This window comes from Engystomops pustulosus, chromosome 3 (assembly GCF_040894005.1).
Source record: "Engystomops pustulosus chromosome 3, aEngPut4.maternal, whole genome shotgun sequence".
NCBI classification, from domain to species: Eukaryota; Metazoa; Chordata; class Amphibia; order Anura; family Leptodactylidae; genus Engystomops; species Engystomops pustulosus.
In genome coordinates this window covers 47,593,889-47,619,419 of record NC_092413.1, presented here as the reverse complement: position 1 = coordinate 47,619,419, position 25,531 = coordinate 47,593,889, and the positions used below count along the sequence as shown (strand labels likewise).

At 39.9% G+C, this 25,531-nt stretch overlaps 1 protein-coding gene across 3 annotated transcripts in view; it reads left to right on the top strand.

Moving 5' to 3' along the window:
• LOC140121311 (two pore calcium channel protein 1-like) overlaps positions 1-23,611 on the top strand; it is a 48,638-nt gene extending 25,027 nt beyond the window's left edge. For 2 of the 3 annotated variants that reach the window (XM_072140715.1, XM_072140714.1), the window contains exons 6-19: positions 1,497-1,615; positions 2,550-2,651; positions 3,511-3,637; positions 5,569-5,770; positions 11,251-11,395; positions 11,485-11,670; positions 14,066-14,130; positions 15,561-15,648; positions 17,173-17,242; positions 17,810-18,029; positions 18,815-18,905; positions 19,645-19,758; positions 20,730-20,842; positions 21,734-23,611. In XM_072140715.1, the coding sequence (XP_071996816.1) occupies positions 1,497-1,615; positions 2,550-2,651; positions 3,511-3,637; positions 5,569-5,770; positions 11,251-11,395; positions 11,485-11,670; positions 14,066-14,130; positions 15,561-15,648; positions 17,173-17,242; positions 17,810-18,029; positions 18,815-18,905; positions 19,645-19,758; positions 20,730-20,842; positions 21,734-21,879 (1,788 nt within the window). In that variant the 3' untranslated portion in view covers positions 21,880-23,611. Of the gene's footprint in view, positions 1-1,496; positions 1,616-2,549; positions 2,652-3,510; positions 3,638-5,568; positions 5,771-11,250; positions 11,396-11,484; positions 11,671-14,065; positions 14,131-15,560; positions 15,649-17,172; positions 17,243-17,809; positions 18,030-18,814; positions 18,906-19,644; positions 19,759-20,729; positions 20,843-21,733 lie in introns of those variants that run through there. The other variant, XR_011854063.1, reaches the window with a different exon arrangement.
• Positions 23,612-25,531: the final 1,920 nt, after the last annotated feature.

The window sequence follows — 25,531 nt, the reverse complement described above, 5'->3', positions numbered from 1 at the left end:
ATATATACACAGAAGCGAACATGAAAAAAATCAGTATTTATCATATACAGCTACAAAAAACACATGAGATCCTCACCTTTTGCATCCAGTGACATCAGGTGACGTCTCCCCGGATTGTTCTCGTTCTTCATCTTTTCCATTAGTTCCACCATCACCTTGTCTCTTCCTCCAGGTACACAGCATTCCTGCAGAGTTTACCAAACAGACGCCTTATGTTCTGCTCTTTCCCATTGTCCCTTCTTCTGCTACCACCAATACTGTGCCCCAAATACTGTAATAGAGCCCCCTACAATATTAATACCACACAAATAGTGCCCCATAATGTAACATACTGTAATGGTAAGGATATTTTATTTCTTCTATTCTCTCCTTTAACCTCCTTAACCCCCACACCCCAGTATTGATAGAGCTCCGACTATGACCCAGGTGTAATAATAATGGCCCTGGCCAGCTGATGAAGGCTCAGGAGAGCCGAAAAATCGTGTTTTACTGCGTGACTTGTGTATACTTGATTTGTTACATACTCAGAAAATAAAAGGAGGAATTTTGCTTTCACCTCAAGGTGCCGGGATTTTTTCATTTTTATACTGTTAAAGTGTATCCACGTGCACGTGAGAAAGGAGCCGAGTGCCGACCATTTACTGCATTTTACAGATATATATAGGCTTTTTCCCTCTTTATTAGATATGGCACCTGGGACAAGGATTAGCAGAAACAGCTAATAGATACTAATCCCAAAGATGGACCTACCTCTGCAAGACATTTATAGCATGCTATGTGAATGTGCCATACGTGTCACCTACAAGTGGCTATACTGTGTTCTGCTGTGCGGCAGCCTCTGCCTATGTGCTGCTGGAAGGTACGGCTGTCTGCACATGCTCTCATGTCTTATTATAATCATAACACCCCTCGCAGCGCTCTCCGATGACTGCCGTCTGCCGCTCAGCAGAACCCACCAGCATGCTACAGGACCTTTACTGATGTCACAGTTGGTTGAGCCGTGCATAAATAGGTATCGGAGGAGCCAGGAGGCGCTCGGCCAATGTGACCCTGGAGCCTCTGGATTATTTGATTATTTGTATAACCTTATTTTCTGGCTCCGACTGAGACTTTGGAGGAAGCTAAAAAAGGCTCGGTCATCCCCTGCAGATAACCTGGGTGCATTATAGGACAGCCTACCACCGAGAAAATGGTGGTAAATGTCCTTTAACACTGTCTACAAAAACAGGGATTTGCTGCTTTTGTACCAGGAAAAATAATACACAAAGATCTAGTGACCTCAAAATCTGCATTTACTTTCATTTAAAGAAAGAAACCAATGTATTGTCGGATAACATTATCTTTACATTCCTTATAACCATAAAACTCAGAAAGGTGAAGAGTAACTGGAAGTAGTCATTGGGGGTCCACCATAGGCGGCAGCTTACTAAAATGTGTAATGGGGGATCTGTTTAATAGTAATATGGGGTTGTTTTTTTTTTTTGTATCATCTTTAGATCCGTCGAGCATTTCGCAGCATCAGAAACACATTACCTGAGATCCTCTACGTCTTCCTTCTTTTTATGTTCAGTGTCCTAATTTTTTCACTCATGGCTCAAAAACTTTTTGAAAGCAGGTAAAATGCAGTTTTATTTCTATCATTTCTTGCCAATAAATTGCCTTAGTCATGGGGAACACAATACCCACTACATAGCTCAAAACACTGATAAACCAGCACTGCAGTTGTCTTTAATTTATGACAGCCTACGCTAGTAGATCTTTTTATTTAGTGGCCAGTAATATTTTTCCTGTGTTTTGTTCTCCTTTTTTTCCCTGTATTTCATAAATGTTGATGGCTTATTGGAGTGATTTATGAAGACTATAGTGTACATGCATATGTAGTTTGCCATTCTTGATCATCTATTACACTGGTGAACATTGCTATACCCATCAAAAACATTTCAGCACATCTTACAATGTCTGTTCTCGGGAAGCTGTAGTCTACAACCAGCAACGGATTATAGTCTTTTGAGCGATCCTTGAAAAGTAGAAAAAAGTACAATAATGGTAAAAAAAAGCATTTGTGAAAATATGCATAGACTGTCATTAATCATATTGGTTCTTTGTTCATGTGCATAAGGTGTGAATACAAATTTAGTTTTAAAAGGGGCCATTCAGTTGGTGATGACTTACCAGTAGATGTAAAAAAAAAAAAGAAAAAAGCAACCAATCTATTTAGCAAAAGCTGTTTGTTTAATGCACGCAGCCCAGGGTCCTAGTCTGCAGGATCCATAGTCCAAGACAAAAAAGAGAGAAGGCCACAGCATCCAATATGATGAAAAAAATGCTTGACAAAGATTCATTGTGAATCGAAACGTTGCACTTTTTTTCTATGCCTGTGTGAATAAAGGTTTAACCTTTTTTCATCATATTGGATGCTGTGGCCTTCTCTCCCCTTTTTACCAGTAGATGTAACTACTTTTATGCGATTTTATATACTTAATCTATCTAGATTAATATTCTGTAGCTTGGTATTGTTTATTCTTATATGATCATTGTGTTATTTGCAGAAACTTTATAACCGCTGAAGGAGAGCCTTACTTTCAAAGCTTCCTTGAAGGTGTATTTAATCTGTACGTGTTGGTGACTACAGCTAACAGCCCTGATGTCATGTAAGTTCTGTATAATATTACAATAAACCCAAAACTTAAAGGGAAGAAGTCTGAGTGATTTGGGATACCACCCTAGGGTTTAGTAAACTCAGTGGTTTAGTATTTTAGTATTACAAATAGGACCTGCGCGCTAGTTCAGTAAAGTAGCACACTTTGGCTTCAGCATATGTGCGCCAGACCTCGGGTGCTTGCACAGTGAACCCTAGGTGTAGTTGGGCCAAACCTGTATTTTAAAATCCTGTTCGGGCAGCAATTTAAATGCTGATGGCAATTTTGTTAACTCCCGCAATCAATTTGAGCACTGATTGCAGGTGTCAGCCTTGTGGAGAATTTGGTCTGCTCAACCCCATACAAGAGCAGTATATTCACAATACTTAATTTTTGTTTGATTTTGATCAAAATATAAAAACAATTCCTGGCGGTGAACCCCATAACAGAAAATAGTGCCCAAATGTCCAAGCCACCAAATTTTTATCAAAATCTTTCACCAAGTCGTACAATCATCAATTAAAACCTCATCCCATCCTGAAAACAATGGCACCTTACACAGCTCTGTACACTGAAGTATAAAAACGTTACAGGCTTAAGAATATGGTGATGCAAGGCATTTTTTAATGCAAGGTTTATACAATTTTTTTTTAAGTATGTAAATTTGATATCTACGCATTGTACTGACCCAAAGAATAAGTGTTTTGCCATCGCCTGTGGTTCTCTTGCATACCTGATTTTTGATATCACAGGAAAGGACACTGATGCCTGATTCATTCTTTTTTTCTATGGTTTTGCCTAAAGAAGAAATGTCTTCTCAACCGTATGTATATATTCATTATTATATGTGTGTTCCTTTATTCCTTCCTAGGATGCCAGCTTATGACTTCAGTGGGTGGTATGCCATCTTCTTCATAGCCTACATTATTCTGAATACTTATATTTTCATGTCTGTTTTCTTAGCTGTTGTTTATAACAATTACAGAAAACATTTAAAGGTAAGATAATTTTTTAAATCTTGTATTTAAGTTATGTTATAGGATAACTGTACATTTACGTTGGGATCCAAATATCTGTAGATGCATCTTTCCACATTTCTAGATACAACAAAATTACACAGAAGTGCCACCAAGCTATGTACACATGTTACTGCATCTATTAAATGTGTGAGAGTTGTAAAGTCCATTTAAAGGGAATCCATCATCTGTTTTGTCCATAATAAACTGCCAGGTATATGCCTTGGAGAGTGTTATAATCATACCTTAGTGTGTGTGTAGTAAAAAGCTGAAAGACTGAAGAATTCATTTTTAATCCAGGCTCCTATAGGTGTTCTGGATGGGTCTTTCGAACAGAAGAGCTTTTGACTATTTGCAATGAACTATTCTGTACCCCATGCCCTTTGCTTTAAGTGACTGCTGTAAGCAGGGCCAGGTTAAGGTTAGTGGGGGCCCCTTATGAGCAAAATCTGGGTGAAGCCCCTACTGAATATAGCCCAGTCAGGGTACATATTTAACATCCCTGTAATAGGCAGGGTCCCTCCTTAACCCCTAAGACCAGACCCTGTTTTGGTTTTTGCGTTTTAATTTTTCACTCCTCAAATTCAAAAATCCATAACTACTGTATATACTCAAGTATAAGCCGACCCAACTATACCACAAAAACCTTGTAAAACCTATATGTTGTTTACTCGAGTATAAGCCGAGTTTGGGGTTTCAGCAAATTTTTTAGTGCTGAAAAACTAGGCTTATACTCGAGTGTATATGGTATTTTTCCATGTAAGGAGCTGTATGAGGGCTTGTTTTCTGCGTAACAAATTGCACTTCATAGTGACGGTATTTAATATTTCATGCCAGGAATTGGGAAAAAAAGTGGGAACTTCATATTGATGGTATTTAATATCCCATGCCGAGAAGTGGGAAAAATTCATAATGTAGTGAAATTGATATAAAATGCATTTACACCGTTTTCTTGTTGGCTTGGATTTTACGACTTTCACTGAGCACCCAAAACGACATGTCTACTTCATTCTTAGGGTCAGTACAATCACTGGGATACCAAATTTATAGGTTTTATGTTTTCATACATTTACAAAAATGAAAACCTCCTGTACAAAAAAAAACCTCTTAGACTGAGATAACAGGGGAGAGCTATGGAGGTGCAGCATTATATAGAGCTTTGTGGATAAGGGTGATTAATTTAAATTGTCTTCAGAAGGGCAACCAGTGCAGTGACTGGCACAGACTGGAAGAAACTGTGTAGTGTTTGGTCTGAAAGACCAATGGATTCTAGAGTAGAGAGTTTAGTATGTAGAAGACATAGTAGTCTAGACAAATTCGTAATCCGTGTAATAGGCTTTGGCCACCCTTAAGTCAGGGTCCCCCTCTTGGTTATCCTTTAGGCAGGGTCCCTCTCTAAGTCATCCATTATGAAGAAGCACCCCCCTTTCTACTAAGTTTTAAGAAATTTGGGGTAGCACCTGTGCCACTCTGCCGGTGTGGGCCCATGAAGTAGTAAATTAGTGGTTTATAATCCAGCCCTAGCTGAAAGTATCCAAACACACTCCTAATACAGCTCTGACTCTACATAGATCCTACAGCTCCTACTTTCTGTAGCTTTGTATGGTCAATACTGTTGACAGATTCCTTTAATCCGTAGTGTGCTTATAGCAGGTTGAGCATCCTTGCTAAAGCATTGCATTTCTATTAAAACAACCATAATGCAATTGGATTCACTATTGAAAAGATACTAGCGACTAGGTGGCCAGAGAGGGAGAATATAAGATTTGAATATTTTGGGTGATTGGAGGTGGAAATTAAGATTTTTCATATTTTACAGATACTCAATAGGTTAGTTGTAACCTGCACAAAAGCTTGAGTGGATGCTAAATGTACATACTAAATGTAATCTCCTTTTTTTTTTTTTTTTAAAGAATGAGATACGTAAATTGGCTTATATGAAGCGTCGTAAGATGGTGGAAGCATTTAATACTCTGAAGATACAAGAAGGTTCAGAATTTGTCATTTCAGAACCTACTTGGCTGAAATTGGTAAAGATGGTGGCACCAGACATCAGCAACTCCCACCGAGAACTTCTCTTAAGAGTATCTAAAGAGGATAGCCAGAGATATGTGGGTGAGGAACATTAATGGATAATGTGTTTGATATAATCAATGTCACAGTATTTTGTATATATATGGCCTAGACCAGTGATGGCAAACCTATGGCACGGATGCCAGAGGTGGCACTCCGAGCCATTTCTTTGGGCACTCAGACCATGGGTCCAGGCAGAGTTCACCAAATAGGACCTAATCCACCTCCAGTCCCAGGCAACTTAAGAGATGCTGCTCTCAGCGCTGTTTTAAAGCAACACTTCATTGGCTGTTTGGAACTGCGGGAAAAGCAAAAAGGTGTTGACAGAACTGCATTATCTTTGGAGGCCATCCTACTGGACCCACCATTTTTTATCTACAGAGAGACCCTGTAGAAAAGTTACAACCAGAGTCTGCATTTGCGTTCCTTCTTTCAAGTGTATTGGTAGCCTCAGGTGGTTGATACGATTGAAAGATAAGGAAGAACAGATAGCAATAAGTTACTGCTTAACCCCTTATCACCGACACTAGTTTTCAGCTCAATGACCAGACTCGATTTTTCAAATCTGACATGTCTCACGATAATTGGTTATAACTTCGGAACGCTTTAACATATCCTGGTGATTTTGAGAATGTTTTCTCGTGACACATTGTACTTCATGTTAGTTATAAAATTTAAGTGATAAGTTTTGCGTTTCGTTCTGAAAAAAAGTGAAAATTTGGCAAAAGTTTGTAAAAATTCTTCATTTTCCAAGTTTGAAATGTTCTGGTTTCCAGACAGGAAGTAAAACTACCCAAAAAGTTTGATAATTAACATTTACAGAATATCTGCTTTATGTTGGGATGATATTTTATGCTTCCGGTCATTTTTCTAGGATGTTATGAGGTGCAGAACTTTTCTTATTTTCATGAAAATTGCCATAACTCACATTTTGAGGGACAACTCAGCTTCCAAGTGACTTTGAGAGGCCTAAATAATAGTAAAACCCCATAAATTACCCACTATAGAAAGTTCACCCCTCAACATATGTAAAACAACTTCTATTAAGTCCATTAACCCTTTAAGTGTTTCACATGGGTTAAAAAATATGGACCTGCGATTTAGAAACTATGGAATTTTTTTGGAAATACATTCATTTAGGCCAAAACTGACAGTTTCAGAATAAATTAAATGATTTAACGCACTGCAACGCTTGATGCCCAATTCCTCCCGAGTGTACTGATACCACATATGTGGTGGTGACTGCTATACGGGCGCACGGCCGAGCATAGAATGAATGGAGGCGCCATTCACTGCAGATTTGTATTGTCACATTGTACGACCTATAAATTTTTATTTTTTTTGGTAATGCGATCATATGAGGGCTTATTTTTTATGGGATGAGATACAATGTATAAATAATTTATTTTGGGAGTCTAAAGCTTATTCATGAGATTTTATTAACTATTTCAAGGGGGACACAAACAAAATCATCAATTTTTATTTTGGATTGTGAGCATTCCGCTACCCCCCCCCCCCCCGCTCACCGTAACGTAAAAATAATATTTTATCTTTATTCTCTGGTTCACTACGATTGCGGTGATACCTCATTTATATAGTTTTTCTTATTTTGCTCAATTTTCCTGAGCAAAACCAATATTTGAGAAAATCGCATTGTTTTTACTATTGACAACTTTTCAGGGCCATAACTTCTGTATTTTTCTGTTGTCAGATCTGGTTGAGGGCTTATTTTTTGCAAAAACAGTTGTTCTTTTCAGTCGTATCATATTAGGTACCGTAACTTTTTTTGATCACTTTTTAGAACATTTTTTGTGATGGTGTTTGATGAAAAATTGTATATTATGGGAAGTTTTTCGAGTTTTTTTTTTACGTAGTTCACCGAGCGGGTTCAATATTGATTTAGATTTATTGTACAGATTAATACGGACGCGGTGATAGCAAATATGTACGTGTTTTGTGTTTTATATACTTTATTTGCATTTTATGTGTTACTGGGGAGATTATGGGACTTTTATTTATTTATTTAATTATATTATAAAAAGATTTAATTTTTTTTTTTTTACTTTTTTACATTTTTACATGCTCAGTTACTTACAGCCGGGTCCTGCCAGGAAGGCAGGACCCGGTGAGAAGAGGAGCCGACAGCCCCGGGTCACTCGTCGGAACCCGGGGCAGCGGCAGGAGGGATCGGATCCCCCGGTAAGCACACCGGGGGGGTCCGATCCACGGGGGACACACTTGCACGCCGCGGTCATGCTTGACCGCGGCGTGCAAGGGGTTAAACACCCGGGATCGCCGTTTTTCCGATCCCGGGTGTTAGTGCCGGGTCTGGGCTGTGATATCACAGCCCGACACCGGCACCAGCGAGACCCGGTGTCCCGAAAACTTCTTCTGATGCGCCGCCGTAGAAAGGCGTCGCATCAGAAGAAGTACCCTTAATGACCGCCGTAAAAACCCGATAGGGTGGTCATTAAGGGGTTAAAATGTCATGTTGGCACTTCAAGGTAAATAAGCGGATATTGGTTGCTGTTTGGGCACTCGGTCTCTAGAAGGTTCGCCATCACTGGCCTAGACCATCCTAGTCAGTACTATTATGTTAATTGCCTAAGGCATATTGCCCACAGTAGGGGAACTGATGGTGAAAATAAAGGCTTCAGGTTAGCTCAATATTAGGAAGAATCTAACCGACACCACTAGCAGTAGCATTAACTTGGCCTTACAGGACAAGCTGATCCTAGAAGCAGATTGGGGATATGTCATTTATGAAACAAAGACACTTAAAGGGATTCTGCCATTCAAATTAACCCACCCAAAATAAACACTTCATTAACCCCTGGCAGTTTAAGGGCCATAATTTTTTTTTTTTTTTGCTGCGTTTTTTTCGGGACACAAAGAGGTAATTAAAACGTAATAAAAGGTTAATGATTTTTTTCATTTTTAGTTTTATTATGTGTTAAATGTAGACAAAGACCATTTATAATATATATTTTTTTTATTTTTCAAATAAACTCAAAATGAACATTATTAATGATCAGACCCAGCAGCTCTGATTAACCCCTTTAGACCCGGCGGTCATGTGACTGCCAGCTCTGCTCCTCTATGCATCGCGCTACTTCAGTGCAATGCTGTGAGTAGTGGACAAGGGATAAGCGGTAATAAACCACATCTCCCTTCTCCCTAGAGTCTCCGGGTGTCTGACACCTGGAGACCGGGTCCTGCTCCCGTGCTAGTCTAAAGACATCGCTCCAGACCTGCGCCCACTGAAGTCAGCGGGCAGTCCGAAACTAGTTAAAAACTAAGATTAAAAAGCATTGCCCTTATCCCTAAATGGTTCCTTTCCATGGCTTCAATGTAAAAAGATGTTTGTAAACTTTTATGCAGCTCACCTGAGGTGAGTTCAAAGATATTAAAAGATATTAATGGGGTTATACATATTAATTGTTCCCTGCACTGCCATGGCTCTCTGTTTCTGATTGACATGATTCACTGCTACAAACTTGCTGCCAGCATGGAACTAGTACTTAGGGACAGTCTGCCAATATTCAATAACAGACATTTACAGCTCCCCTCACTTTCCCCTGCGGGGGTTGTAGGAAAAGTAGTAAATTCTATGCAATCCCTAGCTGGAATGTTGAGAAAAAGACATACAGACAGGGGTCTGTGTGACTCAACACTACTACATCATTAACTACTCACTCAGAAAGGTGGGGGATGAGAGAGGCTATATAAAGATAAATCAACCCCATGCTATCCTCCGGAATTGTCTTCAGAGATTCAAATGTCTCTCTCCTGCATGAGAGGGGCTGGGTTAGCAGTGTCAGTGTTAGTGAGGAGGTGGGGTAACACACTGTATTCTGCAGCTCCTTGCCCCCTCGACTGAACCGGTGGACATGATCAAAAGTCTTTTTTTAGAAGAATGGTTGCTTTAGGCCCATGGATAGAGGCATCAGTGGAACATATATTAAGTCATCTAGAAGGTAGTGTGTGTAGTTTGTGGTGGTCCCTGGTGACAGGTTCTCTTTTAAGGCTTTTTTCAAGAGCTTATTAAGGGGCACTACTGTTTTAGATAATTATTAACTGATCAATGGTGGTTCCAATAGCAGGACACCAAGTGATCAAATCATCGTTGTGGTACTCTCTAACAATAAGCACCCTCAAATAGTATGACATAGCAAAGAAGGAAAGTGTAGTGTAGAAGAAAATGTAACATTGCAACAACATTGCAGAATACTATAATTCAGATTATAATAGAAATCCTTGTAATATTCTTTATTACTGAAATTTGTTCCTATGTCCTTCTTTTTTCCTTCTCCTTGTGTAAATCATTGTGTAAATCGAGTTTCTGCCCTGTGACCACTGACAGCTGAGACATAAAGGAGCCTAATAATGTTTCTAATGAAATAACTCAACATAGAAGCCAAAAAAGAGGACAGGCATTACCAATATACAGTCCATGCATTAACTCACAATAACTCAATAGACAGTCACTAGATAGTCTAATCTTACAGAGCTGAATTATTAAAGAGTAACTGTAGAGGGTTTTATTAACCCCACAAATGAATAGCTCTTGGGATGTAAAACAACTTTGCTTATTATCTTTGTTACCTACATAGAGCAGTTTCTTTGCTATCCCACTCAGATTATCTGAGTGCTGCAATGGCTGCTTCCTCTCCCTGTGTTGAGAAAGCCCTGGAGACCGTCCTATAAACAAATCTACAAACTACGGACTCCTGGGAGGGAAGGGGCTGCTGGTCCCTGCTCACTGAGGAAGAGGTCATGTGACAGAGCTCTCTTTGTGTATGTAGCAGAGCTGGATGTGTTCCAAGACTGTGGATACAGAGGTCTACACAGAAGAGTGAGGTACAAGATTTTCCCTGTTCCCTCCATCCCAGTGTGTGATTCTACAGAACTTTCTCTGTCTGCACCTCAAGCTGCAGCCCTTCCCCCACCTTGTCAACGCAGTATCAGCTCTGTGCAGATAAGCTATTAACCCTTAGTGCTCGCACAGCGCAGGCTACAGACTTCATGTAACTGTTTTATTTATGATTTCTACCACTCTACACACGTGTCCTGCTCTTTAATGTGATGAAAGCTGCCAGGCTGTCATGTGGGAAACTAAATGGATTTAATGCTAAATTTCTTTGAGAGAGAACACAAGGGATCATGGGATCCGTGTAAAAGCTGACTGGCCTTGGCCTGAGGGCATAGACTGACAGATATTAGTCTCCGTCCACTTCACCTCTGGTGAGAGATTTTTATCAATCACTTTCAGAACAGAAAATGCCATAACTTTGGAAAGAAAAGGACGAGCAGCACAACGTATGCAGTGTTCTGTTAGTTTGTAAAGGGGGAATCGCATATAATAATTTGGTAAAATTATTATAACTTTACAGTTTCACTTCAAGTCAACTATATGGTATAGAACGAGTAAAAGAGAAGCTTACTATTATAAATGCATAACATATTTCTGCAATGTATTTCTTTAACCATTATTGTAAAATTAATTTGTATTTTTATCTCAGGAAAGGATGCCTTTATACGCTTGGCTGACTTGTTGAATATCCGGGTGATCACAATGAAGGCACGGATGCATCCACTTGAATGCTGGATGCCCCACCTGTATCGATGTGCAGTAAGTCGCTTTATCCGCAGGGTTGTACTTCATAAGTAAGTATTATTCAGAACGTTTACAATTTTTCACACTATGCCTTGTTTTGCATGTTTCTCAGTTGATTTTCTTTTTCTTTTTCTTTCAGAGGCTTTATATATGCTTTTGATGTCGTCATTCTAGTGAATGCCATTTTCATTGCCCTGGATGATAAAAACCCATTAGTATCCAAAGCAGAGTGGGTCTTTCTCTCCCTTTACGTCATTGAGATACTTCTCAAGCTCTACACACACGATCCCAGATCATTCTTTGCTAAGAGCCAGTTTTGGAATTGGTACGTTTACTTTACTTCAATTTTCTACACTTTCATTCAGTCTTAAAGATAATACTTCACCATCTCAAACTCTTTAACCTCTTAAAGACGCAGGGTTTTTCGGCTCATTTCTCGCTCTCTAACTTCAAAAATCCATAACTTTTTCATTTTTACGTGTACAGACCTGTGTGAGGGCTTATTTTGTGCGTAACAAATTTTACTTTCCTGTAATGTTATTTATTTTAACATGCCGTGTACTGCGAAGCTGAAAAAAAAATCCAAATGTGGAAAAATTGAAAAAAAAACGCACGTGCGTCACGTTCTTGTGGGCTCAGTTTTTATGACTTTCACTCTTCGCTCCAAATAACACACCTACTTTATTCTTTGGTTCGGTGCGTTCGCGGTGATATCAAATTTATATAGGTTTTATTGTGTTTTAATACATTTTCAAAAATTAAACGAATGTGTACAAAAAAGAAAAAAAAAATTTGCCATCTTCTGACGCTAATAACTTTTTCATACTTTGGCGCACGGAGATGTGTGAGGGGTCATTTTTTGTGAAATGAGGAGACGTTTTCATTGCTACCATTTTGAGGTCTGTGCGACATTTTGATAATTTTTTTATTTCATTTTTTATGTTACGTAAAAAGGTGTAAAAGTCGCATTTCGGACATTTGGGCGCCATTTCCCGCCTCGGAGGTCACCGCCGCCCATAACCGTTTTTATATTTTGATAGATCGGGCATTTTGGGATGCGGCAATACCTAATATGTTTGTGATTTTTACTGTTTATTATGTTTTATATCCGTTCTAGGGAAAGGGGGGTGATTTGAACTTTTAATATTTTATTAATTTTTTTTTTCACTATTTCTTAGACCATCTAGTGTACATTAACCCTAGATAGTCAGATCGCTCCTACCATATACTGCAATACTTCTGTATTGCAATATATGGCATTTTTGCAGCACATTCATTACAATGAGCCACTGGCTCATTGTAACGAATCTGCAGATGCCAGATAGTCTCGGGTCAAACGAAGACCCCGAGGCTACCATGGCAACCGATCGCCGCCCCCCGATGACGTTCAGGGGAGCGGCGATCATAATAAAGATGGCGGCGCCCGCGCGCCGCCGTCTTTTAGACGCCGCTGGCGACTTTGCCGGTGGCGTTGAACTGGTTAATAGCCGCGATTGGTGCAAGCACAGACCGCGGTTATTAGCGGTGGGGATTTGCTGCAATATGCAACAACCCCCACCTCTGTATGAAGAGGACTCAGCCCGTGAGCCCTCTTCATACATCCCTTATACCTCTGTGCCGTAGAGCTACGGCGCAGAGCGTTAAGGGGTTAAAAAGCTTGATTGATTAAAAAGAATTGCACTTATCTCTAAATGGTTCCTTTCCGTAGCTGCAATGTTACAAAAATCAGTTTTAAACTTATATGCAACTCACCTGACGTGAGGTCAAAGTGCTATGATATTCTGCTGTATACAATAATGAGACATGGCTCTGTTACATCGTTGGCCACTTAAAGTCATATGACCAGGATGACCTCATCTAAGATGCTATTACATCTGCAATAAATACACCATATATGTATCTGATCACTTGAAATCACAGCATCCTCCTCAAAGATGGGGAGAAGTAGAAGTCCATGGAGGCTGCTGTGATTTCATGCGATCAGATACACAGAAGGGGTGCAGATGTAACAAAACCTTAGATGATGTCACTCTGGACACATGACATACTGACAAGAGGCATGGGATGTGGGGAGGATTAGGTGGGAGGAGCCTCTGATGTCAGGTAATATAAGATAAAGTTTATTTGTGGGGTTGTAAGGAGAACAATTTTTAGCTAAAAGAAGAGTGTCAGTTAATAGGGCTCTATATCATCTGAGATCACGCCGCTGGATCGCGACTGGAATGGGTAAGTAAATGAGCCCCAATATCTTAATTAAGCTGCAGATGGGTGGTCCTGGAATTCAGCAACATAGCACCTACCAACTGACACTAGAGATCTGAAGACAATCACATTGTAGACTTAGGGAAAGATGAAAGATAAATGTTCTATTAGATATTTTTAAGATCGCACTAATAAAAGAAAAAAAAGTGCTACAGAATACCATGGTTACCATGCAAATAAAATAAATGATGGGAAAAGTCAAAGTTTCCCATTTACAAAAGCTTTTTTTAGGTTTATCCATACCTACCAGGATCTTAATCGCACATCGATGGAATATTAAAAGATCCCAAGAACAGATCCATATTTAAATTTGTAATTTTTTTTAATATAAATTAATACAATTTTTGCAGAATTTTTAAGTGGTGTTTAACCAACTTGGTTGTTTATCTTGTTATGTGAGACTTTTTGAGAATTAAGTTTTGTCATTGCCCTTATGCTTGTCTTGTGTCATTTGTAAGGTTTGACACCTTTATCATCATTTCTGCTCTTATTGCTACATCAGTGAATACGGCACTGAAATCAGGTTTGTGTACTTTTTATCTATTTTCTTGCCATCATGTCTTCTATTCCTACTTACATTTGTAGTAGACAGAGTTTTAGTCTTATTATATTGGGTATTAACTTACCTATTCTGCCCCCTACTGGTTGTCTCTTCTGAAACACTCATAACATAATTATTGCAAGCTTACATTTCAGCCATACTGGGAAGAAGGCCGTAGTTTTTAATGTGTTATGTTTTCTTTACTATTATTTTAGGGCAAAGGTATGTTGATTGCCATTATGCCTGCTTGTTTCATCAGTAGAGGAGTCTGTCAACCATTTCTGCCCATTTCATCTGCATTGAGAAATGAATATTGTTGGTGTACTTAGTTATAAAGTTGTTGGAAGGAATATCATTCGAAGTGACCGGCCCACCTTTACTAATAATTAGTATAATGTTACATTTGGCAGCAATGAAAGAATACTTAAACTTTTTACAAATTTGCAAAAATCAATAGTGCATATGGATATTGTTAAACTTTGTAATATACTTTTATTAAAGAAATATATTCCAGCATACTTTTTCCTTCTTTAAAGAGGACCTGTCACCAGATTTCGACCACCCTGACGAACAATGTCTGCTGATAAAGGGTTACAAGTCCTCCCTATATCACCTAAAATTAACTGCTAGTGGGGCACTGTACCTTAATTACAGACATTTTTCTGATATGCAAATCAGCTTTCGCGACTCATCTCTCTCTCAGGCAGTGAACCATGCCCCATTATTTTGACTGACAGCTATGTGTCTCTTCAAATCCCTGCTCTGCCTCTCTGAGGGACTGTCTGCTAATATTCAACTACAGACATGTTAAGCTCTATGTACAGATGCGAAATTGTGTAATTTTTTTTACATGGTGCCTTGTTACATTCATGACATGTGATCAGTGACATCATCGAAAGGTCCTTCATCCTTCTAAGAATAGCAAACTGTACACCATGTATGTCCATGGAGGCTGCTGTGGCTTCATGTGGTCAGATACATGCATGAGGTACAGTTTACTATTATTAAGAGGCTAAGGTACCTGAGATGATGTCACTCTGGTCACATGACATGAGCTGTGAGAAGTAAGGAGGCATAGGGCATGAGTAGGATTAGATGGGAGGGGCCGGATGAGCAGGACACGCCACCTCTGATTCCAGTTGATATAGGATAAAAGATGATTTATGTGGATGTAAGCGAAACAATTTTTAGCTAAAAGAAGGATCTCCGCTAGTTAATAGGGCTCTATAGGAACCTGTCACTGGCTCTATATGTGCAAATGTGGTGACAGGTTCTCTTTAAAGGGGTTGTCTGGAGTTTGAAAAACATGGCTGCTTTCTTTCAAAACCAGCACCACACCTGACCTTGGTTTGTGCAACTAGACTGTCACATACTTGATCAGTCATCATGTTTTGTTTTTTTTTTTTTTACAGTGAGTCTGTATAACAGTCAAGAGATTCTGGACATTGTCTTCATTCTTCGTGTCCTCCGCCTCATAAGGATCATTGACAGCATTCAGAGGTATTACTAAGTCTTGTCTTTGTGCCTTCACTTTTCCAATTTTTTTTAATTTTTCCAATTCACTGGAAAAGAAATGAAGATTATCCGGAGTTTAGAAAACATGGTTGCTTACTTAAATACAAAATACAGCAACATACCTGATCATGTTTTGTGCTGGTATTGAAAGGAGCTTAGTTGCAACACCACACACTACCCATGGTTAGGACAGGATCTGGTTTTGGATCCTGGAAGACGCCACGTTTTTCAACCTCCAGACAGGCCCTTTTAAAGACGTGCTTAAATCTGTCACTAAGTCATCAGGGCTGTTGAGTCTGTAAGTCAATTTTCTGACACTATCTCCGCAGTCCTGTTTTCCTGATAACTCTAGGCTTAATTTACAAGGCTTTATTCCACTAATCTATAGTAGAGGAGCTTCACTACTGAGCATGTACATAAAGTGCAGCCACATTCATCTCGACTAAAAGCTTAGAAGAGGGATGCACAACCCGCGCCGATAGGCCACATGAAAACTGTGAAGCCATGAGTTGCGGCCAGCACCATGTTGACTGTCCAATGAGTTCAATGAGCACTTCCATAACTGATGTGACATCACTGATGGCAGATCATTGGAGCAGAAGGCTAGGGGGGCATGCCTCACTGCTCCTGGGTCCTCTTCTGTCGCTCTGCTCCGTGTCCTGACTCCTGTCACTGAGAAGAAAGGGCCCAGGAGCAGGAGAGGATCCAGAAGTGGTATGTACTTAATGTACAGGTCTCGGGTCCTCTGCTGCTCTTGGCACAGCTCTGCTCCATGTCCTGGTGCATGGAGGAGAGAAGAAGCTGCAGTGTGGCGCAGGGGACAGAAAAAGGAGCCAGGAAAGGATTTTTTTTTTTTTTTTGTCTGCTATGGGGTCTCCAGTATTTGTCTGCACTGAGGGTCTCCAGTATTTTTAGTCTGCTATGGGGGTCTCCAGTATTTTAGTCTGCTATGGGGTCCCCAATATATGTAGTACAGTATTTGGTTGCTGGGTGGTATTTATTGCTGTACTTTTATATTTATAATTTCTGTCGTGGCATTTTATCATGTACTGTGGTTGTTAGTGCATCCAGGGTCAGAAATATGTGGCTCTTGGGCCAATTAATGTTGTGCACCCCTGACCTAAATCCTTAGATCAAGAGTAAAACAGACATTTTATAAAAGTTGGGAATTTATTTCATTTATTATTTGTTTGTGTAGTCGGTACATTATATCACAACTCTACCAAAATTGTCTCCCACTCCACAGCCCTGCAAGACATCTAGAAGATACTGTTGATGAGGGTCTCTGCCATGTGACCACCACTAAATAATACTCTGTGCAGCGCTGCGTAATATGTGTGCGTTATATAAATAAAAGGAGATCTAAATAATCTAAATATAAAGGTGTATGATGCCCCTGCACTCACTAATAGGAGTCATAAGGCACAGATCCAGAGTAATGAGACTTCAAAGACAAGTCAGAAGAATAGTTGAACATCCCTATAAAATATATTTTTTCTTCTCTTGCAGATTTCGAGTGATCATGAACACATTGATAAACATCCTTCCGACCATGTTGACTTTTTGTGGCATTATCCTGGTATGTATTCATTTTTCCATTTTGTTTCAGCCAAATATAGTGTAGGGGTTTCCCACCAATCAATTTTAGGCCCTATCCACATAGTGAAAAAGAAAATCCGAACTGGAGGGAAGTATTCTAGGATCATGCCTCCCAGAAACAACAAGAAAAAACAAGATTAAAACTATATACCAGGATATTAAACAAATGTAATGATAACCTACTTTTTTCTATATCAAATATCACAATGGAGAAATACCGATACACCCCCTTATATTACAGGGAGAACTAACAGCCACCTAGTGTAAAATGGAGTTTGTTTAAATGGACTGAAAGTTGCCTGCAAAAAATGCATCCACTAAAATCTTGTGGCAGTATCAAAATTTTAACTTTATTTAATTTATTAGTAAGCTTTTTTTATTAATCCTTCTAATAAACATATATGCCCATATACACACCACTGGGACCTAGCCAGCTAGTTAATAAAGTTCAAACCCCAAGTTAGAGTTTCTTGTAATTATCTTGCTTCTTTCTTATATGTAAGGAAAACCATCTGCTAGTAATAAACTTATCTTTATCTTCTCTTAGACTATATACTATGTATTTGCCATTATTGGGATGGAACTTTTCAAGCACAAAATCACTTTTTTTCCTGAAAATTCTACTGAGCCTCACGCACAGGCATGTGGAGCAGAAGTCTTGAAGGACTCTTCCTTTGCCAAAAGCAAATATTGCAAGAACAACTTCAACAATTTGGGTTCTGCCTTTATTGTACTTGTGGAGCTGACTGTGGTTAACCAGTGGCATGATATCCTTTTGTCTTACTGATTTTAGAATTCCCAAGTGTGGGAATCTTTTACAAAAGCCTATTGATAGGTATAGGGGTAGTTTGGCTTTTTTTGCTGGTCTTTAGTTTCTGGTGCCTCTTGACACACAAAAAATGATTGATTGATCGATCAGTCACCAGGATTTGGTCATTTATTATAATTTTTTTTTACAATATTTTACACTGTTAATAATTTTTTCACAACATTTCACTTTCATTTAGCATAATCTGGTCTTTCCTCCGCTGAAGAGCCAAAAGTGATGAATGTGTGTTTACGTACTAGTAGATTCCTCCTAGAGTTCTGCACTGGCAAAAACATAAATTATTTTGTGATATTAACACAACATGCTTGGTCACTGAACCATCAAGGATTGTGCTTTGCACATATTGCCTACAGAATTTAAATAATTCAGCTAAATTACGCACCAACATCATGTGAGCATGGCCTTACTATAAGATGATCCAGGAGAAATGTTACAGACCACAAAATTCTGAGGATTTATCCAAAAAAAGGTAAAAAGTTGCATGAAAGTCACATGACAGTCATTGACCATAGAGATTTGTTTTAGGGCCACAATCACAAGATAAATATAGTTTTTTTGAAATACTCAATTAATGCTGATTAGGAATGTACACAATGTATGATATTTTTAGAAAATTTTGTATAGCATATTTGATTTCTAATACCATAGTGATATCTACTGTTTTAGATGTGGTTTTGATTAATTATTAAAGAAAGAATGTTTTTACTTTTCTTAACATCCTACTCCTTGCCACTGGGTTTGCTCTTGTGACCCATCCAGCTGCAAAATTGTTTTTCATAGCTTTCCATGTGGTTGTTGTTATCATGATTATCAAGTAAGTATCTGATACTTGCAGTTTTTGGACACAATTGTTTTTCAGTTCTAGGCATGTGCCGCGCTTGGCTTTTGAGGCGTGCCGCGCTTGGCTTTTGAGGCGTGCCGCGCTTGGCTTTTGGGGCGTGCCGCGCTTGGCTTTTGGGGCGTGCCACGCTTGGCTTTTGGGGCGTGCCGCACTTGGCTTTTGGGCCGTGCCGCGCTTGGCTTTTGGGCCGTGCCGCGCTTGGCTTTTGGGCCGTGCCGCGCTTGGCTTTTGGGCCGTGCCGCGCTTGGCTTTTGGGCCGTGCCGCGCTTGGCTTTTGGGCCGTGCCGCGCTTGGCTTTTGGGCCGTGCCGCGCTTGGCTGCTTACAATAGTACCATAGAAACCGAGGGTAGAAAACTTGCATTAGTTCCAAACTACAGGTTTGTAAAGAGGGCATGGTATGAGCAGATCTATTGACTCCTAGCATTTTTATGATCAGGTGTGTCTTATCTTAAACTTATCTTAAGTGTAATCCTCTGGCAGTGTAGGAAATATGAAAATGAGATAAGGTGTCTTTATTTTTAATTGCCAACCCCTATTGAATAAAGAGGCAGTGGGCTGTTAAAAGTAACTATTCTGGGAAGAGGTATGGGCATAGCGATTTCTATTAAATTGGCTTTGAGTTGTGCATTTGCAACAGTCTTCCTTTAACCATTGACAGCATTGATATAAAGTGTTATATTTTCGCACTTCTCTGTATGTTTTGATTTTCAGCATATTTGTAGCATTTATACTGGAAGCATTTTTTGTGGAATACTCTTTGGAGAAAAGTGAAGTTGAAACCGCCATTGAAAAGAAAATCCAGGAGCTAGGAATGGCAGTTCAGGCGTAAGTTTTGCTTAGACAGGCCTTTCTGCAGATCTACAGACCCCCAAACCACTCAGGGTGCGGTCACACGTTCTTTGAATCTGATAAGAAACTGAATCAAAGTGTGTGGGGGCGTGCCATGGACCGATGGCATGTGCGTTTCTATGCAAACACATGTGATTGGTAACCAGAACCCGCAGTGGTGCTATGTAAAAATGCAATCGGGTGTTGGTTACCAATCACATGTGTGCATAGAAACGCACATACGATCGGTCCGTGGCACATCACAGTGGGCTTAGATTCCTCTTCTAAACAGAATTAACATGATACATTTAACCGCACCCTAAAAAGAGTGTTGAGGAAATAGATACTCTAGTAATTTTGGGGTGTTTTCAATTTTCCGAACGTCACTTTGGACTAACAAAAAAATGTTTTTTTCATATTTGAGCTTTTTGTTTTTATTTGTACCAGGTAAAATTACAATACAAAACAAAATAAATATGTACACAAACTATTTCACCCTCAATATAAACTTATTCCTAATACTGACAAAATAATTTTACCCTATTTTGTGCAATGTATTTGAGATTGTAGACCCTTCAAATAACTTCTAAAAAAAAATATTAGCATATATCATTAGTATAACTGTAGTACAAAGAAGTTCAGCAGCAGATTTTGCACTGCCTAACAGATGAGTACTGGCCCTTACTACTCCTCATTTACACACACTAGAATTCAGAATTTTACAAAGTTTAGTGAGATGCTACATCAAAATTGTTTTGGTGCATTCATATGGCGTTAACACACAAGTTTTTAAATGCATTACAACAGCATGCGTTTGTTAACGCTATGTTAATGCAGGTGTTAACGCTACACTTATGCACTTTGTACTTTCTTTGTGGACAGAATTAGAATGGCATTTGTGACTTGTCTCTTTCTCCAAGTACTGTTCATCTCTCATCTCATCATTATGATTGTGTCATTTATCACAGGGGTTATATTCCTACTGGGAATTTAGTGGACAACATGGACAATTGTGAAAATGGTCCTGGAGATTTTGGCGATGGGAACCAGAAAGGACTAATGTTTCAAATTGCCTCAAAACGTATGTTTTTTTTGTTTGTTTGTTTTTTGGTTATATATATAATTTTCAAATCAAGCTAAATTGATTAGTGAATGGCAGTAATTGTATTTTGCGCACTCAGTGAATTGATGAAGTATTCATAATCCCTTGAACTTTTCCTAATTTTTAAGTGTTATATTCTAAAACTTGGGCGACACAAACCTGTGATATTTGTGGCCCGTGTTTCTTCGGCGGGTGAGCTCCATTTGGGTACTGATGACAATGCAGCAGGACCTGTACCATAATTTGTATCCAGACAGTCAGCGCACACATGGGGTCATAGAAACTGATTTGTGCTTTTCCAAGTATTTTTAACTAAAAAAAGCTGAATGGTCTTCTGATACCCCGAAATAAAATCCAGTGTATCCAATTACCTTTATAAGTTGCCTTATTAGTAAATAGGGTACATATGTGTGTCATTTATTCTCAATGTGTAATTGCTGATGTTTTGTGGCGTTAATATTGCGTTTTGTAATGCAATACAATGACTGAAGAGGGGACATTTGGCTAATTACATTAGAGATTGAGATTGAGAGATCCCCTCTGGCAAGCGATTTCTCTCTACTATGATCTTTCCGGGTATAGTCACATGTACTGGTAGCGCTGCGTTTACCAGCACAACGCTAGCGCAATGGGGACGTGCCTCGGTCCGAAGTGTTTGCAGTGAAACGCTAGTTAGAACGGGCCAAAACGCTAGCACTGTGTTTACAAGCCAATGTACATGTGACCGTACACTTATAGAATAAGGGACAAGCAAAATTTCACATTGTAAAACTGCAGAGAAAAGTCAAGGATGTCCCAAATGTCATTAATATAAATGTTCTAACATTTTGCACATATTAATGTACCTGCTTGCAACCCATTGTCTTTCAGGCTATAGGACAGTGGATGCCTTATTACAACGAATGTTTGAGGCAGAAATTCCTCCTGAAGATGAAGGTCCACCGATGGAGGACATTATGAATTTGTCACCTAATGACCTTTATATTGAAAATCCTACATTCAACTCAGCAGCCTAATATCAGGATACACAACTGGAAAAAGTGGGATACAAAAAAACCCAAAGAAGTGCCACTCTTAGCGGATACATTTTTTTCTTTATTTGTAGTAAAAAAAAATATTTATTTTTATACAGAATAGCTCTTTTAGAATAGATAGAAAAAAAGACCAAATTGTGGAAGGATTCATGTCTTGTCTGTGTCAGGATAAGGGTGCTGTCCCACCGTCTGTTCTTGGGGCGTTCTTTGGCGTTCTTGGGGCGTTCTTGGACCATTCTTAAACGGACTGCAAATGCATGCGTTTTTGTATGTTTACCATACGTTTGGCTGATTTTAATCCATTTCACAGCTGCTTACACTTCCACCAAGCAAACGCATGGTAAACATGCAAAAACGCATGAGTTTTCAGTGCATTTAAAAACTGTCCAAGAACGCACTAACAAAACCCCAAGGGCCATCACCTGGACCAGTGCTCTGCCTTAGGGCTCATGTGAACAGACATTTCGTGCCCTGTGACTATTCCTTTTTATCAGAAATGTAAACATAAGAAAGAATTATGAATTCAGTTCTATTGAGAGCCCATTGTTACGACTGTATGAATATTGGCTTCCTCCGGTATTTGGATACAAGGGGAATAAAGGGGTTTCCTCGTTTAATAGAGTATGTCAGCAATTTTGAACCGTGAAAACTGCAGACAATAATATACAGATGAAGGCTGGTTACAGTAGTAGAAACCTACCTGAGATGATGGCCATGGACATTGAATGGCCTAAAAATTCACATTTTGGTGGCTTTGGTATACTTGCACAAGTTGGTTACTCAAAGCAGAAGAGAGGGACCAGATTTGGGAATTGCATATGAAAGACTTTGCCCTCAGGCCCTGGAATTTGCACTGGTTATAGATCTCTCAAAGAACCTACCGGACCATCGCCCTAGATATTACACTCCTTTTACGGCTCTTTACTTGCTGCTAATTTTAAGGGGACAATATGCTGAAAGACTGTCTTTAAAAAAAAAACTTCTCCGCTGTATAAAGGTCTTACAACCTGATTTTGTGTGTTTAGTCCTGCTCCCAGTTCTGTAAGCTAGTTATCTACGGGCTTCCCCTTTTTATAAAGTATAAAGTTTATAAAGTAATAAGTCATCTTTTACATGAAATCAAGATACCCTTATAGGGTTACAGATCGGTGGGTGTCCAACCACAGAGACCGAAAGCAATAAGCATAACAGGGAACTAAAATTATGAATCACAGTGACATTTCTTTCTATGAGGATGCCTGATAGGTTGAGCAAACCCATAGAATTGAATGGAGTGCCGGTCACAGATGTGCAGCAGGGTTTTCCAGAGGTTTGGCCCTGAAAATTATTCATGTGATAGGGGTTAAGTTGCTTTCAAGGGAAAACAATTTTAAATTCTTTTTAGATTGTATGTAATTTACTACAATTAATAAATGTATATTTCTCAAATCCATGTCAATGGTGTCGAAAAATCTGTATAATATGCACTTTTGTTTCCAACTAGACAGACCTTTTGTATAGATGGTCACTTAAACTACACATTAAGATTTGTTACTCAACCCCTACTTTTATTCATGGAAAAAAAATACTAGCGATTTTTGCTACTAGTAAAAAGTACCAATAAGTCAAATCAATATAAAATAATGAGAACTTATTAATTTTATAATACAAAATGTAAATAATATGGAATATATATGATGTATGTGTATGAATAAATTTCTCATTGTATAAAGAATTCGCCTTTTGTTATTTTACTTATAGAATAACACTATGCAGCCGGCGCCTTCCCCCTGGCACGCTGCCGGCGCCTGCCTCCTGGACCTAGTTATGGACTCGAGTATTAGCCCAGTAAGGGTTTTTCAGCACATTTTTTGTGCTGCAAAACCAGGCTTATACTCCAGTATATATGGTACTTAGTCTGAGGCTAAAGTTCAGTTAATTACTCGCATCCAGAGAGCATCATCAGGTCACATTGGACAGAGAGGTCTGTCTATAACTAGGAGTCATCTGTAAGTTGGGTGTTCTTAAAGGAAATCATCCATCAAAATCGGGCACCGTGATTGTGGTAATCTTATGTGTGTTATCTATGGCCTTCTTTCACAAGTATACGAATGAGCGCGGCACTGGTAGGTGTTTTCAGAGCCCCTCAGTTCTTTAATTTCACAGGCTATTACAATGAGCCAAGCAGGTCTCCCCTCCCCCGCCTCCTGCTGCTGCTAGAGTACATAGGCACAGGGAGAAGAGGGAGGAGAGCAGGTGGTTGGGTGAGACTTGTTCTGCTCATTGTAATAGCCTTTGAATTTGCAGCACTGATGGGCTCTGGTAACACGGCCAGAGATTTTCTGGCTTATCATAATTATAAAAGTTGATTTTTTTTTAGAAGGAAGGAGGCCATGGATAACAAATATAAGAAGATTCTGGATCTATGAGTGAGTGTCCCTGGTTTATCATGATGGATTTTGACGATAGATTTTCTTTAAAGGGAACCTACCACCACAAATCTACCTATAAAGGTAGATTGGGTGGTAGGTGGATCAATGGGACGTGAGGATAGCCCTTTTAAGGGCTAATCCTCACGTCCCTGCACTTTTTTGATAACTTTTATTAGATATTTATTCAAATTTACTTATGCGGCTACTGGGGCGTGGAGTAGCCACATATGAGATTACACGAGGCGGCTACTCCACGCCCCGGTAGCCACTTTACCCCTCCTACTCACCCATCTTCGACGCGCAGCTCCGCGTAGCTGCGCACCCTCGTCCGGTGATCCTGCCGTCTGCGCATGCGCAGAAGAGCAGGCCCGCGCCTGCGCGGTCACTACTCCGAAACAGGCGCGGGCCTGCTCTTCTGCGCATGCGCAGACGGCAGGATCGCCGGACGAGGGCGCGCAGCTACGCGGAGCTGCGCGGAGCTGCGCGCCGAAGATGGGTGAGTAGGAGGGGTAAAGTGGCTACCGGGGCGTGGAGTAGCCGCCTCGTGTAATCTCATATGCGGCTACTCCACACCCCAGTAGCCGCATAAGTAAATTTGAATAAATATCAAATAAAACTTATCAAAAAAGTGCAGGGACGTGAGGATTAGCCCTTAAAAGGGAGGATTTTTTTCATGGACCCTGTTTTAACATGTAAATTGTAATTATTTCACATGCTTTAAATGTTCTTCATACTGTGGCCTCCTATCCTTCATCCCCTTCATACTGTGTCCTCCTGTCCTTCACCCCCCTCATATTATGGCCGCCTGTCCTCCATCCCCCTCATATTGTGGCCTCCTGTTCTCCATCATGCTCTTCCTGTGGCCCCCTGGCCGCTATCATCCCCTACATGTGGCCCACTGTCCAACATCCTACTCTTCCTGTGGCCCCCTGTCCTCCATTCTGCTTTTTCCTTCGCCCTCTATCCTCCATCCTGCTCTTCATGTGGCTCCCTGTCCTCCATCCTGATCTTCCTGTGGACCCCTGTCCTCCATGCTGCTCTTCCTGTGGACCCCTGTCTCCCATCCTCCTCTTACTGTGGCCCCTTATCCTCCATTCTGTTCTTCCTGTGGCTGCCTGTCCTCCATCCTGCTTTTCTTGTGCCCCTCTGTTCTCCATCTTGCTCTTACAGTGGGCCCTTGTCCTCCATCCTGCTCTATGAGTGGACCCCTTTCATCCATCCTG